General features: G+C 35.2%; 2 protein-coding genes across 2 annotated transcripts in view; one reads left to right on the top strand and one right to left on the bottom strand.

Annotated features, from left to right (window-relative positions):
- The window catches only part of LOC111423975 (lachesin-like), a 210,746-nt gene that overhangs the window by 105,731 nt on the left and 86,884 nt on the right, over window positions 1-18,131 (bottom strand). The window lies entirely within an intron of this gene.
- LOC139429310 (uncharacterized) lies at window positions 1,937-2,842 on the top strand. The gene has a single exon (XM_071194980.1). It carries the CDS (start codon window positions 1,937-1,939, stop codon window positions 2,840-2,842), a length of 906 nt encoding a protein of 301 aa, XP_071051081.1.

Below are 18,131 nucleotides of genomic sequence, written 5' to 3' on the forward strand. Positions count from 1 at the left end.
GCCATAATATGATTTATTGTACAAACTGTAATAATTAAAGCTTTTAGCTTTAATTTAATTATTATTTTGAAAATTTTACTGTTATCTACTGTCAAAGCGTGAATACGGTTTGTTCTCGGGTTCGATGAGAATCTTTTGAGTGGATGTTTCGATCTGAATCGCTAGAGGTGTGTGGTTTACTGCCATTCAGGAGGAAACGTTTGTAATCTGGGAGGGTTTCCGGATAATCCAGCCGAACTTTACCCATTGTCATACGGTTTATTGAGCGAAACAATCGTATCTGACGGTGCTTCCTGGAACATGTAACAAATTATTTGAGTCAAAGGGAAATTTTAATTAATAAAATAAATTCAAAAATCTCCTCCATAAAAACATGACATTCGCCAACAGCTTTTTAATTAGACACAGTTCCAATTTTACTCGAAACAAATCAGTTCATTCATTATTCCCATGTAGGATTATTTCCCACCATCCCACGCATACATACACATCACAAAGCTCTATTTCAATTTTAAAACAAACTGCTAGGTTCGCGTTTGCATAAAATAGATTTTCACAAATAAATTACCGAGAAAATGGTGAAATGGCGTTTTATCGGACCACAGAGAGTATTACAAACTAAAATAACTAAAAATTTTTATTTCAACTTATAAAAACATTTATTTATTTTATATTTTGTATGGATACAGATGGATATGTTAAAATCGGGTACGGTTGGTTTTGATATAAATGAAATTTATTTCAAATTAAATTAATTGTTTTGAGTTTTTTTTTGTCATTTTATTTTCAATGTGGTGCCTAGGTAAAAATTCAACAAAAAAAAAAAAGAAATGAGAGAACCGAGCGTTTCTTCTGAACGGAACCGTATTAAGAGCCACTTCAAATACATCAAAGCCACCGCATCATTCAGTTTCACTCTAAGAACTCTCCGCAATCGATCGCAATCTTTTTAGAAGCGAGCAATTAAAAATGCATCCTTGTTCACTTCCTTTAAATTTTCTTTAAAACTTAAAAACTAGTCAATATATATTTATTAAGTTTAAATCTTACCCATTAAGAACGTCAAAACTATGGGCTACTTGTCGAAAATAAAATTATATATACTTGCAGCGAGAGCAACTTTGGAAAGCTCTCGCTGCCGGTGCCGGAGGTTTTCCGTATCGAAGTTCGGTTCATAAAAGGAAAGCAGATTAGGAAAGTTTGGGAGCTGGTGGAAGTTATGCAACTACAGTTAAGTAAATTACAATCGACCATGGGACAATTTTGCCGAAAATGGAGTTTGGAAAACCGTTTCGACCGCGAAAACGATATCCGCTCACAAACCCGGAAGATTTCAATTCAAACCAAACATCCAAAATCTACCAGTGTTTTATGTTATATTTATGTATAAATTTATCTTTAGGAATACAAAAGAAAATTTAATCGCAGTTGATTTATAAGAGAACAAAATAAGTTTGTTATATCATTCGAAAATAATATCTCTTACAAGGGAAGTGTCGGAACTGTTCCTCACCGATTTTGTTGCAATTTGGTACAGCGATAGTATGGCCAAAAATTAGGTTTACGTATTGTTGTACAGGGTGTCCCGTTAAGCGTACGGAGCAGCTGTATCTCTACAACGGTAAGGCCTAGAAGTTTGGGCAGAAAATCCTTATAAGCAAAGTGGCCAAGGGAAATAGCTGGAAATTATTTTGAAGTTCGTAATTCGACCGCTAGGGGGGCGTAACTGCCATAGAGAAACATAAAATTCCCGCTATCTCAGAAAGTTAGACGATGAGCTATAATTTTGTCAACATCATTTAATAGCTTGGATAATACCGTATCGCTTTTGTTTTGCGATATTTCTCATATCTGTCATAATAAGGGAGAGGGAGGCCAATGCCCTTTCATATATTTACATTTTAATATCTCCTGGAAAGGTTCTATTACTGTTATAATGGATAAAGATGATTACATCGGAAAATCTAACAACTTGTTTAAAGACGAAAAAGTCTATAAAAAACTAAATACGAACCCTATTAATTCCATTCAAAACAAAGTAAACAAACAGGTTAAAAATCTCTTTGATAAAGGTTTCATAGATGAAGTTAAAAGAAAATCATTAACCATTTACAATTCGACCTTATCTAAAGCATACTGTCTCCCAAAAATCCACAAAGAGGGTTGTCCAATGAGACCGATAATCTCGTCTGTCGGGGCAGCCACCTACGATCTTGCTAAGTACATAAACGAGATTCTTAAGATTTCTTTTGAAAACAGAACAGATTACAATGTTAAAAATGTGTTTGACTTCGTGGATAACCTCAGAGGTTATAATCTGAAAAAAGGTTATGTCCTAATTTCACTGGATGTAGTTAGTTTGTTCACGAATATTTCTATTTCATTAGTAAAGAGCATTCTAACCGAAAGATTTGAGTACATAGATGAGGTGGTTTTCTTTGAAACTCTGTCAATCGTCGCCGATAACACGGTTTTCACTTTCGACATGAACATTTACAAGCAAACCTTTGGTGTTCCCATGGGATCACCGATTTCGCCCATCCTAGCCCTAATAACTATGGATTACATATTGGATAAAGTTATACCAACTTTGGGTTACCATCTGGATTTTATAAAAAAATACGTTGACGATATCATCCTCGCGGTTCCGGCTGATAAAGTTGATGACATCTTAACCAAATTTAATAATTATAACTCCAACATTCAATTCACAATAGAAAGGGAAAACGAAGGTGGTTGGGTACCATTCTTGGACACGAAGGTGATTAGAAACAAAGATAATGTCATAGAATTTGATTGGTACACTAAGGCCCATCTTCCTGATAAACTATCTAGAGGATAGTTGCCATGGTTACGGCGGTTTTAAGCGCTCTCATTGGCTAAGAACTGGATTTATCTATCGGATAAATTTATCAGGAGGTGGTAAAAGTGGGCTTAAACCGACTTTCTCGGGTAGATACATTAATTTTTATTCTTTACATAAAACTAAACATAAAATTAACACCGTACTTGCAATGAAAACACGAATAGAACGGATATGCAATCCGAAATATCAGAAGGAAAACCTGTTAAAATTACGTGATATATTTATTAAAAACAGTTACCCGAAAAAGCTATTAAATAAGATCTTGTTTTCTATGCTAGATTTTAGGATTGTCACCCAATTGGTTCAGAATAACGACCCGATAAAGTACACTAAATTACGGTTTATTCCTGAATTAACAGACAAATTGATAAAAAAAAATCAATATAATTTATAAATTTAATATAATCAATAAAATTTTAAAAGACGCCAATAATATAAACATTAAAATTGTTGAACACTACCCGAATACCGTCAACAATATTTTCACCAAAACTAAGGATAAAGAAGACATAATGTTTACTTCTGGAGTTGTGTACAAAGTACCTTGTAACGATTGTGATAGATGCTATATTGGTCAGACAATTCAATGGTTAAAAAATAGGTTGAGACAACACAAAAATGACATAAGAACAGAAAAAAGAGCGTGTGCGTTAGCACAACATAGTCTGGATAATGAACATCATTTTAACTTTAACGAAACACAAATAATGGACGTAGAACGGAATTATTACAACCGAATATTCCTAGAAATGTACCATATAAACAACAACAAAACTGTTAACTTTAGAACGGATATAAACAACTTAAGCAACATCTATTCTTACATTTTCGCTATTACAAAATAAAAAAAAAAAAAAAAATTGTAATTTTGGTTGAATTGTTTTTGGTTTTTTCAAATATTGTATTTCCTGTTAATTAATTGAATCCGTTGGCGAAAGTACATGTGTGTCACTCGTATTTTATTATGTATTTCTTGTTTTTATTCTTTTCCGTAAGGACTTGATATTTCAATCACTTGTGTCCGCGTTGTCGAACAAATAACATGTGGTGTCGGACAGGTTCTCTTTGTATAAGTTGGCTTATTTGACTAAGTATTATTTTACTCTAACTGACTTTAAACATAATTTTTAATTTGTTAATTCGTTTGTAGAACCGTATCATCCTGAAGAAGAAACAATATAAGTTTCGAAATATAGATGTTTTAAAATTTAGTCCCCTTTTTTTTTGATGACCTTATAACCTGAAGTTAAAGGGAAAAAAATTTTTTTTTTCTAATTTTCATGTTAAATGGAACGATACTATTTACTTGACAGACCCTTAATCACCTTAAAATTTGCTAAATTTTAGTAAAAACCGCATTTCGATATCGCCACCCGTTCTCGAATTATAGAAGAAAGTGTTAAAAACTCGAGTGCCATCAATCGGATCCAGTTACCTCATCGAGAAAAACAAATCACATAACCATGGTAACTGTAAATATGTCATTTACTAACACAGAAGCGTATGATAAAGCGTATAATGATTTATTTTCAATGCATGGCAAAAATGTGCAATGTAATTACGACAAAGAAAGACATTTTTCTCTAGAAGTGTTTTTAAGATTGACTTAGCGATTACGGAAAACTGGCAACGTGTAGCCCATTCAGACATCTCTATGAATTCGTAGATCACATTGGTGCGCAATGTGATCCCACATAATCTGGGAACTCCGAAAACAATTGTCCACAAGATTCCTCAAGAGAATAATATCTCCACCACGTTGTTTTACATCAGGCCTTAACAGATACCGATTATGATAACAGACTGAACTATTACCATTGACATTTAAATATGATTTGGGCAAATCCAAACCTTTTATCACAAATGTTATGGATGCATGAAGCATCTGTCCACAAGCTGGTGTAAACTTGCATAAAATGCATTATTTGAGCAAAACCCACATTGCTTTCACCCCTTTATCTATTGGATATACTAAACGACCTGACTTTTCAAGAAAAACCAATAACCAGAGAAAATATGACAAAACACTAAATACCAGTAGAAACGTGTCCAAGGCCGAGACTTACGCAGCGTTTTTTTTTTCGTCGAAACTAGATTAACTAAATGCATCGAGGTTTATGGAAGACATTTCGCACATTACTGAGCTATTTTTGCCAAAAATTTAAGTTATTCTAAGTGTTTTGATTTATTTTGTTTTATTATCATTGTTGATGTTTCATGGATCCGTTGGCTTTTAAACACACCTCAAAAGTAGTTTTGAAGCAGTTCTAAGCTTGGATAAGTGTGAAGGAAGGTTCTAGGTAATAAAATTTTTGTGCTCTCTTTGTTTCCTAAGGTAACTTGATCCGATTAAGATATACGAATTTTTAACATTTTCTTCTATCATTCGAGAATGAATGGAGATATCGAGATGCGGTTTTCACTAATATTTAGCAAATTTTATGGTGATTAAGGGTCTGTGAAATAAATAGTACCGTTCCATTTAACTTTTTTTCAAAAATCACAAAAATATGTAACCGCTGATAAGGCCCTCTAGCTTATTTGTTTTAAACCAAGCGGTCTTACTGAAAATATCTTTTAAAAGAGCACTTTCAAACAAGACCAAAAATATTCAAATCGGTTGAATGGTCCAGGAGATATTAAAATATAAACATTTGAAAACGCACTTTTACCACCTCTAGTTAAAGTGGTTGTTAACTTTAACTAATGGTTATCGCAAAAATCGGCTTTTACCACCATATTTACCTTGTTGATAGCGCTAACTAATAGTTATTTTCGGTCTATCCGTAACTATCGGTTTGGGGGTCGGGTTAAATATTTACCTCATTGATAAACTTGGTTGAAGGTATTTTTAACCAGATGGCGTAACATAAATCTAACCTAAAATCATAATAAACGCTTACGTTCGCTCAAAACTCCATAATAGTGATTAAAACGGTGTTATTGTCGTGTTATAACAGTGTTACACAACGATAGAATAAAAAATCTTGGATTTCGAAAGGTTTGAAATTGATGAGCAAGAAATCTTGGAGAAAATTAATTATCTATTTCCCATTCGGGGTGGACGCGTAATAAAAGACAGAATAGACCACCATCAAACTGATGAATTTATTAAAAGATTTCGATTTTTCACATTTTTCACATTTTAGCACAAATTGATAATGACATCAAACCACGAACGAGGAAGTAGTATTAGTATTTTGATTGTACTTTTACTTTTCCTTGTTGTTTGCAAAACCCAAACGTTATTTTCCACTAACGTGGCTATTTTTATTTTCGAGGACATTTTTATGATCCTGAAGGAGATAGAAACCTGTAATACCTCTTTTACACGTCGTCACCAACAGTCATTATAATCATATCCATTACTTAGATCGAAATCGTAAAAGTCATTTCGCAGTTAACTAATAGATAAACGTTATCCGATAGTTAGACTAACGACCAGTTTAACTAAAGGTGGTAAAAGCGGGCCTAAATGATGTTGTCAAAGTTATGGCTCATCGTCTAACTTTCTGAGATAGCGGGAATTTTATGTTTCTCTATGGCAGTTACGCCCCCTAGCGGTCGAATTACGAACTTCAAAATAATTTCTAGCTATTTCATTTGCCCACTTTGCTTATAAGGATTTTTTTCCCAACCGTTGCCGAGATACAGCCGCTCCGTACGCTTAACGGGACATCCTGTATACGTGGTAATAAAACCCCTCGAGCGAGTTATAAGGGTTGGAAATCGGAGCGCACGATATATATTCGCTTAGAGGCTGAAGACGAAATTAGTTATCGAAATGTGGTAAATGTAAACTGATATTCATTTTCAAAGAGCTTTCCATTGATGTATCACACATATATCTGAGGGCTTCAGGGGGTAAACTACCCCTAGTTGTTTGGTATATTTTAAAAACTACCGTGTCGATTTTGTTAATATTAAGTATCCTTATAGTAGTTTTCTTATTTGTCTCTGACCATCCCCTGGAAACTTACGGGGTATGATAGATAACCCCTTTCCTTAAAAATAATGTGATAAACTGTTACACTTTTGAACAATATTTTGGAGAAAACCATAAATTAGTTGTAAATTAAGATTTACGCACTAAAATAAACCCTATACGTCATTTAGGGGTGGCTGGGGTTAACTACCCTAACCACCCCAAAAATTAATTAATTCAATTTGTGATAACCCATTTTTTGTCAGTTATTTTTAACTCATGGGGGCTCGGATTTGATGCATCTAGTTTTTGCCAAGCAGTTTTTATGCAAATTTAGTTTTATCTGTTACATTTTAAAACAAGTCTTTGAAAGCGATATTCTGAAAATGTCGACATAAGCAGTTCCACGAACTCTTGTTTTTTATGCGTTATTATCAAATTGACAAAGGCGGAGAAATGTCGGAACGTTTTAGACCTCTTTCCAAAGGTATTTCCGACGAGCCAGGTCACCCGATGTACCTCTTCTGAATTTTTTTTTGTTGAGTATTCATAAATAGTATTCTAAGAATGAAGAATTAAAGACAATGTATCGAAGCGAGTAGGAAAATGTTTAAAAATTCATAAATCTTATTTGTTCTTGCTAGATTATAAACGTTAGTTAATTGTTTCTGAAGAAGTTTCAATTTTTTTCAAGATATTTTGCCGTTGTACTGGCAAAACCACACAGTAAAATATTTTTATTTTTTTTTAATTACTTTACTTTTATCCACAGTCTCAGATTTTACAATAAAATATATAGGGTGCCATTTAAAAAATTGGTCGTGACCTACATATAACCTTGAAAATAAGATCAAGGTCAAAAATGGTATCGTCATATGGTTTCCCCCTTCGCACAGAACAACTTTCATTTGGTTCATTCTTATGTAAAATGAACCGTTTTCGAGATAATCGCTTCTCTCACGTAAAATGATAAGAAGATTTAACCTCAAATCGCCGAGGTCGCTTGCGTGCGAGGCGCTACAATCCACCAAAGCTGACGATTTCGTGTCGATGTTGCAAATCCAGCGCCTCGCCCGCAAGCGATCTCGGCGATTGAGACAAAATCGTTCCTTACCAATATCTTGATAAAGATACAAAGTCTCCTATAAGAAGATTTAACCTCAGATCGTCGAGGTCGTTTGCGGGCGAGGCGCTAGACTCATCCAAAGCTGACGATTTCGCGTCGATATACGAAATCCAGCGCCTCGCCCGCAAGCGACCTTGGCGATTTGAGACAAAATCGTTCTTTATATATCTTGGTAAAGATACAAAGTCTTTGATAAGAAGATTTAACCTCAAATCGTCGAGGTCGTTTGCGGGCGAGGCGCTAGAATCATCCAAAGTTGACGATTTCGTGTTGATATGTCAAATCTAGCGCCTCGCCCGCAAGCGACCTCGGCGATTTGAGACAAAATTGTTCTTTATATATCTTGGTAAAGATACAAAGTCTTTGATAAGAAGATTTAACCTCAAATCGTCGAGGTCGTTTGCGGGCGAGGCGCTAGAATCATCCAAAGCTGACGATTTCGTGTTGATATGTCAAATCTAGCGCCTCGCCCGCAAGCGACCTCGGCAATTTGAGGCGAAATCGTTCTTTATATATCTTGGTAAAGATACAAAGTTTTTGATAAGAAGATTTAACCTCAAATCGTCAAGGTCGTTTGCGGGCGAGGCGCTAGAATCATCCAAAGCTGACGATTTCGCGTCGATATACCAAATCCAGCGCCTCGCCCGCAAGCGACCTCGGCGATTTGAGACAAAATCGTTCTTTATATATCTTGGTAAAGATACAAAGTCTTTCATAAGAAGATTTAACCTCAAATCGTCAAGGTCGTTTGCGGGCGAGGCGCTAGAATCATCCAAAGCTGACGATTTCGCGTCGATATACCAAATCCAGCGCCTCGCCCGCAAGCGACCTCGGCGATTTGAGACAAAATCGTTCTTTATATATCTTGGTAAAGATACAAAGTCTTTGATAAGAAGATTTAACCTCAAATCGTCGAGGTCGTTTGCGGGCGAGGCGCTAGAATCATCCAAAGCTGACGATTTCGCGTCGATATACCAAATCCAGCGCCTCGCCCGGAAGCGACCTCGGCGATTTGAGACAAAATCGTTCTTTATATATCTTGGTAAAGATACAAAGTCTTTGATAAGAAGATTTAACCTCAAATCGTCGAGGTCGTTTGCGGGTGAGGCGCTAGAATCATCCAAAGCTGACGATTTCGCGTCGATATACCAAATCCAGCGCCTCGCCTGCAAGCGACCTCGGCGATTTGAGACAAAATCGTTCTTTATATATCTTGGTAAAGATACAAAGTCTTTGATAAGAAGATTTAACCTCAAATCGTCGAGGTCGTTTGCGGGCGAGGCGCTAGAATCATCCAAAGTTGACGATTTCGTGTTGATATGTCAAATCTAGCGCCTCGCCCGCAAGCGACACGGCAATTTGAGGCGAAATCGTTCTTTATATATCTTGGTAAAGATACAAAGTCTTTGATAAGAAGATTTAACCTCAAATCGTCGAGGTCGTTTGCGGGCGAGGCGCTAGAATCATCCAAAGCTGACGATTTCGCGTCGATATATCAAATCTAGCGCCTCGCCCGCAAGCGACCTCGGCGATTTGAGACAAAATCGTTCTTTATATATCTTGGTAAAGATACAAAGTCTTTGATAAGAAGATTTAACCTCAAATCGTGGAAGTCGTTTGCGGGCGAGGCGCTAGAATCATCCAAAGTTGACGATTTCGTGTTGATATGTCAAATCTAGCGCCTCGCCCGCAAGCGACCTCGGCAATTTGACGCGAAATCGTTCTTTATATATCTTGGTAAAGATACAAATTCTTTGATAAGAAGATTTAACCTCAAATCGTCGAGGTCGTTTGCGGGAGAGGCGCTAGAATCATCCAAAGTTGACGATTTCGTGTTGATATGTCAAATCCAGCGCCTCGCCCGCTAGCGACCTCGGCGATTTGAGACAAAATCGTTCTTTATATATCTTGGTAAAGATACAAAGTTTTTGATAAGAAGATTTAACCTCAAATCGTCGAGGTCGTTTGCTGGCGAGACGCTAGAATCATCCAAAGTTGACGATTCGCCCGCAAGCGACCTCGGCAATTTGAGGCGAAATCGTTCCTTATATATCTTGGTAAAGATACAAAGTCTCTTATAAGAAAATTAAATCTCAAATCGTCGAGGTCGCTTGCCTCACATTTCTTCCCCGTATTTCCTTCGCTTCGTAAAACTATTAAAGTTGTAAATTTAATGTAACTATCATTTCAAGTTTCGAACTGTGTTAATAAGTTAACAATCAAACTCTATCTCTCGGAAGATTGCTTCGAGGGGTAAAATGTAATTCTCGAGTCTTATCAAGGAGAACGGCGACGTCATTAACGAAGTGATTATTGAATATTGCTCTCTAAACTTGAGAATTGGCTAGATACGAGAATTACAAGTTTAGAAATCTATTCCGAACGATATCGAAATTCTGAGATTACCAATTCTTGCTTTACAACAATGCTCGGTTCGAAAATGCGAGGAGGAAGAAATTAGTCCTCACAATAAATTTTCAAGCAATTCGCGATGAATACTGATGCGATGATGCAACTTTGTAGGTCACGTTCTATCTAGTTCGTGTACGCACAGCTGACGAAAGTTGTGAAATTTTAACTTCTGTCTCATAAATTCAAATCACGTCCCCTTGTTCTCTTCGCCTAACCGAGACGCGTTCACTTCGCCACCTTCTTGCATTTTGTAACGCATTCTTACTTCGTTCTTATAATAATAATAAATTATAATCTTTTAGCTTTTTTTTCGTTTATGAAATTTTAGTATAATAATGGAATAAGAATTTAAATTTAATTTTACAAAATATGCTTTCACATTTGAGGGTAAATATTGTTTTTAGTCATCTTCACGGTTGAAGTTCTAATAACAGGGGGTGTTGAAACCGCTAACATTAAAGTTCTTTATTGCCCTTTGGGTAATGCATATAAATTTCGTTTTCGTTAGTATAACAACAACCCCCGTTAGGATATTCCTTAAATTGTCTCTCCCCTGCTTTGTAATTGTGTATTCATTGCTTTTTGTGAGGGGGTTGAATTATATAAGTACGAAGGCTTTCATCAATTTCTAATACCTAAAATTGAATGTTATTGCTGTAATGATATATAAACCGCCATTCAATTCCAGTGAAGATCGTTCCGGTTTTAACACGCTGGTTGAGTATACTCCAACACACGCCCACCTCGGTTAATTTCCAACACGAAACTGCCTCTTCACCGAAACCTGCTAATTGCCGTCTGCAGACGTTTGCGAGCTGCACTTCGGTAGTAGTTTCCAGAAACCGCGAGATGCTCTCATTAATATCTGTAATAAGTGCTTAGTATCCCCTTGAAATGTGTATCTTCCTACTTGAAAATGTTATTTGATTTAAAGTAATTAATATGAATATGATGCTTGAAAGTTTAAAGAGAAATAAATCTCTTCAGATTTGAGTTATAGTTGTTGATATAATTCCTTTACTCCATAATGGTACGTATTGAATATAAATTCGCTACAGTTTCGAGTACACTGAAGGAACTTTGTTGATAAATTATCAAAACGGAAGCGAATGTCATATGCTAAATCGCCTCCGGGGCGAGAAATTCAATTCGATCCCCGGTTTCAAGAGGAACGAGAGACTGTTCGAGTTAACGAGGCGAATACTCAATATTGTGGACTTGGTCTGGCTTGTTACATTTCCAAAATACGTGTTAATCGATTAAGTAAGCAAAAAAAACATACATTCCAATAAAATTACTGTATATATATTTATCGATATTTATTTATAGCCCTGTGGGTATTCGACTTCAAACTGAACTCGTGGTCGTTGCGAATCGAAATATAATGGCCGTAATCTCTCTATGGGTAAGTAAACTGATGATGTAATACCTATTAATTTGATCTGTGGGTTTAATTTCAATTAGAATTTATGATTTGCGAACACGGTGATCATAATGATTGTCAGAGGTGGAATTTAAGCCCAAAATAAACGATGTGTATATCGTGACGCTAAATATTGATGCCCCCAGATGTCTAAGACGACTTTAAAAAGGGTTTGGGCAGCTCCAATTATTAAATGGATTCTTAAGAACTTGAGTATATATTTGAACGGTTCTAAAACTTTCAGGAGGATACATTATTTCCAGAATTCACTAAAACTAAAACTAACACTATCACTTGAAATTACAGTGACCGTTTAGTTCTAATGCTACTATTAGTTCTAGTTTTAGTTGCTATTCAGCGTTAAATTCTTGTATATTTTTCTTTGAACTAAAACTAAAACTAACACTAGACCTAGAACTAGAAAAATTCTGGTTTAGCCTGAAAACGCAGGGCTAAACACGCAATTTGCTACAACTTTGGTCTAAAAGTTTTTCTGTATCATACTCGAAATACCGTTCTTTTTCCAGTAACCAAATTGTAAAACTACGAATTCTTCTAATTTTCATATTTTAGAAAAATTCTCTACATTGATGCATCTGAGCGCAAATATGTTACAGAATAATGTATAAAGGGTAAAATTTCCTACAACTTTTGTTCTAAAAGTTTTTCTGTATCATGCTCGGAATACCGTTTTTTTTCCATAAACCAAATTGTGAAACTACGAATTCTTAGTAGAAAAATTCTCTACATTGATGCATGTGGGAGCAAAAGTGTTAGAGAGCAATGTGTAAAGGGTAAAATTTGCTACAACTTTTGTTCTCAAATTTTTCTGGTATCATGCTCGAAATACCGTCCTTTTTCTATTAACCAAATTGTAAAACTACGAATTCTTCTCATTTTCATTTTTTGGAAAAATTCTCTACATTGATTCATTTGAGCGCAAAAGTGTTATAGAACAACGTATAAAGGGTAAAATTAGCTACAACTTTTGTTCTAAAAGTTTTTTTGTATCATGCTCGGAATACTGTTTTTACCATTAACCAATTGTGAAACAACGAATTTTTCTAATTTTCATATTTTGGAAAATTTCTCTACATTGATGCATTTGGGAGCAAAAGTGTTAGAGAGCAATGTATAAAGGGTAAAATTTGCTACAAGTTTTGTTCTCAAAGTTTTTCTGTATCATGCTCGGAATACCGTTTTCTCCATTAACCAAATTGTGAAACTACGAATTCTTCTAATTATCATATTTTGGAAAAATTCCTTACACTGATGCATTTGAGAGCAAAAGTGTTAGAGAACAATGTGTAAAGGGTAAAATTTGCTACAACTTTTGTTCTAAAAGTTTTTGTGTATCATGCTCGGAATACCGTTTTTTTTCTATTAACCAAATTGTGAAACTACGAATTCTTCCAATTTTCATATTTTGGAAAAATTCTCTATATTGATGAATCTGAGAGCAAAAGTGTTAGAGAACAATGTATGAAGGGTAAAATTTGCTACAACTTTTGTTCTAAAAGTTTTTCAGTATCATGCTCGGAATACTGTTTTTTTTCCATGAACCAATTGTGAAACTACGAATTCTTCCAATTTTCATATTTTGGAAAAATTCTCTATATTGATGCATCTGAGAGTAAAAATGTTAGAAAGCAATGTATAAAGGGTAAAATTTGCTACAACTTTTGTTCTCAAAGTTTTCCTGTATCATGCTCGGAATACCGTTTTTTTCCATTTACCAATAAATTATAAAACTCTGGCTTATCGAAATACGTATCACGTGTGAATGTTTTGCTCCGAGATAAAACCATAATAATTTGGGAAATCTCGAATAATAATTCCATTAAAACGAAGTAGTGAGATTGTTCTAGTGTTTATGCAGTGTGATTAGTTGGGGAAAGTGGAAAGAAAGCTAAATCTGTTAAATATCTGCAGTTAAATAATATAAATTGCGAGGAACGGACAGGGTTTTTCTCCGAGGTAAGAAACGTACCACAAGAATACCCTGTAATCTGATTGATAGTGAGAGCAATGTTCTTGCTGATCCTCAAGATACTGTAAATGCTTTTGCTGACATGTTTTCTGCTGTTCACACTGTATCTACTGACCGAACTTTCACTGAATCTAATTTCAATTCGTTGCCATACTGTTTTCATCCCACTACAGAAGAGGAGCTAATTAAATTAATGGCAACGTTTTCTAATAAGCATACTGCTGGAGATGATTTGTTGCCAAGTTTTATGGTCAGAGATTGCCGTTATATATTTGCTTGGCCTCTTAAATTTATTATTAACTTGTCCATTACATCCTGTGAATTTTCTGAAAGATGGAAACGATCAAGAATTGTGCCTCTTTATAAAAAGGATGATCGTACGTCCCTCTCAAACTATAGACCAATTTCGATAATTTCCAATTTTGCTAAACTATTTGAAAAGTTATTATATTCTTTTATGTACACCAGCACGTGCCCCTTTGTGTCAGCTTCCCAGCATGGTTTTGTTTCCGGTCGCTCTACAGTTACCAACTTGGCTACGATTTCCGAGTTTATCTGTAGCACCTTGGATAGACGTGGGCAGGTGCCACCAAAGCCTTTGATCTGATTGACCATAGAATTCTCTTGTATAAATTGAGCTCTTTCGGATTTGTTCCTTCAGCAATTCAACTTCTGGCCTCTTATTTGCAACATAGAAAATGTTATGTTGCTTACAATGGATATTTTTCTAATGAGTTCACTCTTACCTCAGGGGTTCCACAGGGATCAAATTTGGGCCCTCTATTATTTATTCTTTTCATAAATGACTTACTTCTAAAAATTGATTGTCGGATGTTGGGATATGCTGATGATATCAAGATCTATGCCGAAGTCTCATCGATGGCAGATGCAGATAAGCTGCAGCACAACTTAAACACAATAGTGCAATGGTGTAAGACCTACAAACTTAACCTTAATATAGATAAATGTTGTGTAGTTACTTATAGCCGATGCTCGTCACCATGCATATATCCTTACAATATTGCTGGCAGCATTTTAAGTCGTGTTGAGGAGTACAGGGATTTGGGGGTCCTGTTTGATGCAAGTCTTAATTTTAAAAAACATATCAATAATGTGTGTTCGGAGGCCTTTAGGTCCCTAGGTTTTGTGATGCGTATGTCTAAATATTTCACAAGTGTCAGCTTATTAAAGACCTTGTATTGTGCTTACGTTCTGGATAAGTTAGAATACGCTTGCCTGATTTGGAGTCCCTTATATGCATGTGAGTTCTTAAGCCTTGATCGAGTCCATCGTAGATTCTTAAAATTTCTTTCTTACAAATCTGATGGAATTTACCCTGAGCGAGGTATACCACAAAATGATTTGCTTGCACGACACAATATGATTTCCTTGATGGACAGAAGAAACGCATTTTATGAAAGGTTTCTACAAAGGCTTATCGAATATAACATCGATTGCCCTTTCATTCTTGAGCGACTAGGGTTTGTTGTTCCAAGGAGTAACTCAAGATATAGCTGCGTATTCGTCATTCCTTATGCTAGGACAATCATTATGAGACGGGCGCCAACATACACTCTCTGTAAAGTGGGCAACAGGATTCCAGACAATCAGTGATCACCTGCATGCAAATTCACGTATACATGTAAATTCACATTTAGTTTTTATTTTTATTTTCTTTATAATTCGGTCAATTGTTAATTTCTTGAATTTTTTGTAATTTTTGTTTTTTTTTTCTCACATACAGATACATATTATTGTATTATTACATTATGTAATATATATTGTTATCCTTTTTTGGGCTATGCCTGTTGGGTAATAAAGGAATATTATTATTATTATTATTATTATTAAAACTACGAATTCTTCAGGCAGCTCCAGTTATTAAATTATTTATCAAGAACTTGAGTACAAATTTGAACGATTCTAAAATTTTCAGGAGGATGCATTATTTCCAGAATTGAAACTAAAACTAGAACTAATACTAGCACTATCACTAGAAGTAATAGTGTACCTAGAACAAGAAAGGCTCGGATTTAGCCATATGTCTCTTAAAACGGTTAATTCCGTTGTGTTCAATTCAGAAGAGATGCTGAAAGAGGTGCTGAATTTGACACGTTTAGTTCAAAACATTCGGGTTTAGCAGTACATTTCTTAAGACGGCTAAACCTGTAACTTTCTACTTCTAGGTCTAGTGTGATTTCTAGTTTTAATAATTATTATTCAGCTCTGACGTCCCAAACGGGCCTTCGAGCCCGGTATACAATACCACGTACTATGTAATTACATATACTAGAAGGTTAAGTTAAATATGGTATTAATTTTCATTTCACGTTTTGTACATTGTTATTGATTTGAATTTTTTATGCAAGACGTTCTAATTAAATATGGTTTTATATGTAAGACTTTTGAAACATTCTATCAAAAGAGATTCGTGTCAATCTCGTCGGATTTCGACCGTCATGGCTTCTAAATTCGAGATGAACAGAAGCGAGCACATAAATATTGAACGTGCCCTTCTGCGCCTATCCTGGAAAACCTAGAGAATCTGGAAACTCGAATGCTATTGCCTTGAAACTGAAACTCGGAAAATATTTCCGACACTTCGAACGAAAAGACACAGATGTAATTTATTTTTCGCTTGTGTGAATGAGATTTTTGTCTAAATTGAATTTAAAAAAATATTTGATACTAAATTTTTCTATCTTTCGAAATAAGTATAAAAAGGTATGTTGTTAATTAATACATTGAATGCGATATCATGTTTGATGTTAGACAATCCAAGTTTCACCAAGTTTTGTGAAGTACTACATTAGTTGGGGAACAGAAATCAGTTGAATTGGTTAGGAAGGGTGGTTCGGAGCATGGAGAGTCTTGTGTAGTAAACAAATGGATGCGGTTTGCATGTGCCCAGGCAAGAGGACGTGATATGAATCTATGGGATGGAGGTTAAAATTTCAGGACTTCGCGCTCTCGACTTCAGAATGGAAGCGCAGATGCGGAGTTATACGATCATTAATATTCATTTCTGAGGCAATCCATAGCGTCGAGTTCGTATAGCCGGCCTTCTCCTAGGCAACTAACACCTGAATAGTTTGCATATTCCGCAGATTACCCTCTCGCCGTGATGTATTAGATCCGTTGTTCCAACTATATAAAGAAGTAGCAATCCAATAAAAAAAAATACAAACAAAAAAGATTTTACTTAGTTGAAAAGATTTTTCAAAGTTTTTCCTTTAAGTAACTGAAAAGAGGCTTGGGTCGACGTAATTACATTTATAGAAAAACCTCTTGGTCCTCGGACGTTCTCAGTATGTAAATCCTTTCCGGTAATAGAATTTTCCGGTTCGCGGCGCGCACTCTTCCATTTAGAGCCCGATTTGCCGCCCACGGATAGAAGAGAACGCTCTCTATCCGTAGGGTTATACTATGAAATTCGCAGATTCATCCATAATTCATGCGGGGAAACTTCTACACAATGACCTTCGGCACCGTTGCTTAATTTATTTCAAGTTCGACTTCTTCCTTTGATATTTGCAACGCTCCCACTATATTTACCTTTTACAACTTAAAAATATAAAATCTATAACCAAGCCAAGTTGAATTCAAACTTGATTTACTTATTTAAAAGATGAGCTTAATAATTTAGTTTAACGAGAAAGAAATTCTCATTCCTTGACAAACAAGTACCTAACTATTTTATTATATCATTTTCTCTTGTTGAAATTGTTCATTTATTACTTTAGGGGGGCGCAACGGTCGTTAGTTGTCGCTCTACGGACAGCATATAGAGGATGTTAATTTGAAACCTTTATAGTGAAACGTAATTGGACGTGAATAATTCGCAATTTCACCTATCCGGTTGAGAATTCGAAAACATCACGTATCTAACTTCAACGCAAATATAATAATAATAATAATGCCTTTATTAATAAGTCGCAAAAAAAAGGAAAGAAAATAATAATACACTCTTAGAAAATAGACTTATTTTCTGGACGAAGTTCAGTTTGGTTATTAACCAACTGCTCTTCCACTTAATCCAGAATATATAGAAAATATATATATAAAGCAAAAATGAGAATGTTTTTAACAATACTAATAAACAAAATGAAAAAAAAAAACAAAATAACAAAATACGACGACATGCCAGTATAAAGCGATACATTAGTAACTCAGAATATAATAAAAAAAAAATCATGATGACTCAAGCAGGAGGGAGGATTTTAATTTACTCTTGAACGAAATACCGTTCAATCCTATAAGGTTCATAGGTAGATCATCTGTTTTTCATGTTCAACCACCCAGTCTCTGCCAACTTATGACTAATATGGTCATATTTACGAATTCCGTAAATAAACCTCAGACAACCGTTCTGAAGGTTCTGGATACGAC

Source organism: Onthophagus taurus, chromosome 3 (genome assembly GCF_036711975.1).
Source record: "Onthophagus taurus isolate NC chromosome 3, IU_Otau_3.0, whole genome shotgun sequence".
Taxonomy (NCBI): domain Eukaryota; kingdom Metazoa; phylum Arthropoda; class Insecta; order Coleoptera; family Scarabaeidae; genus Onthophagus; species Onthophagus taurus.

Coding starts and splice junctions, on each gene's coding strand:
- LOC139429310 (XM_071194980.1), top strand. CDS start 1,937: ATGGATAAAGATGATTACATCGGAAAATCTAACAACTTGTTTAAAGAC.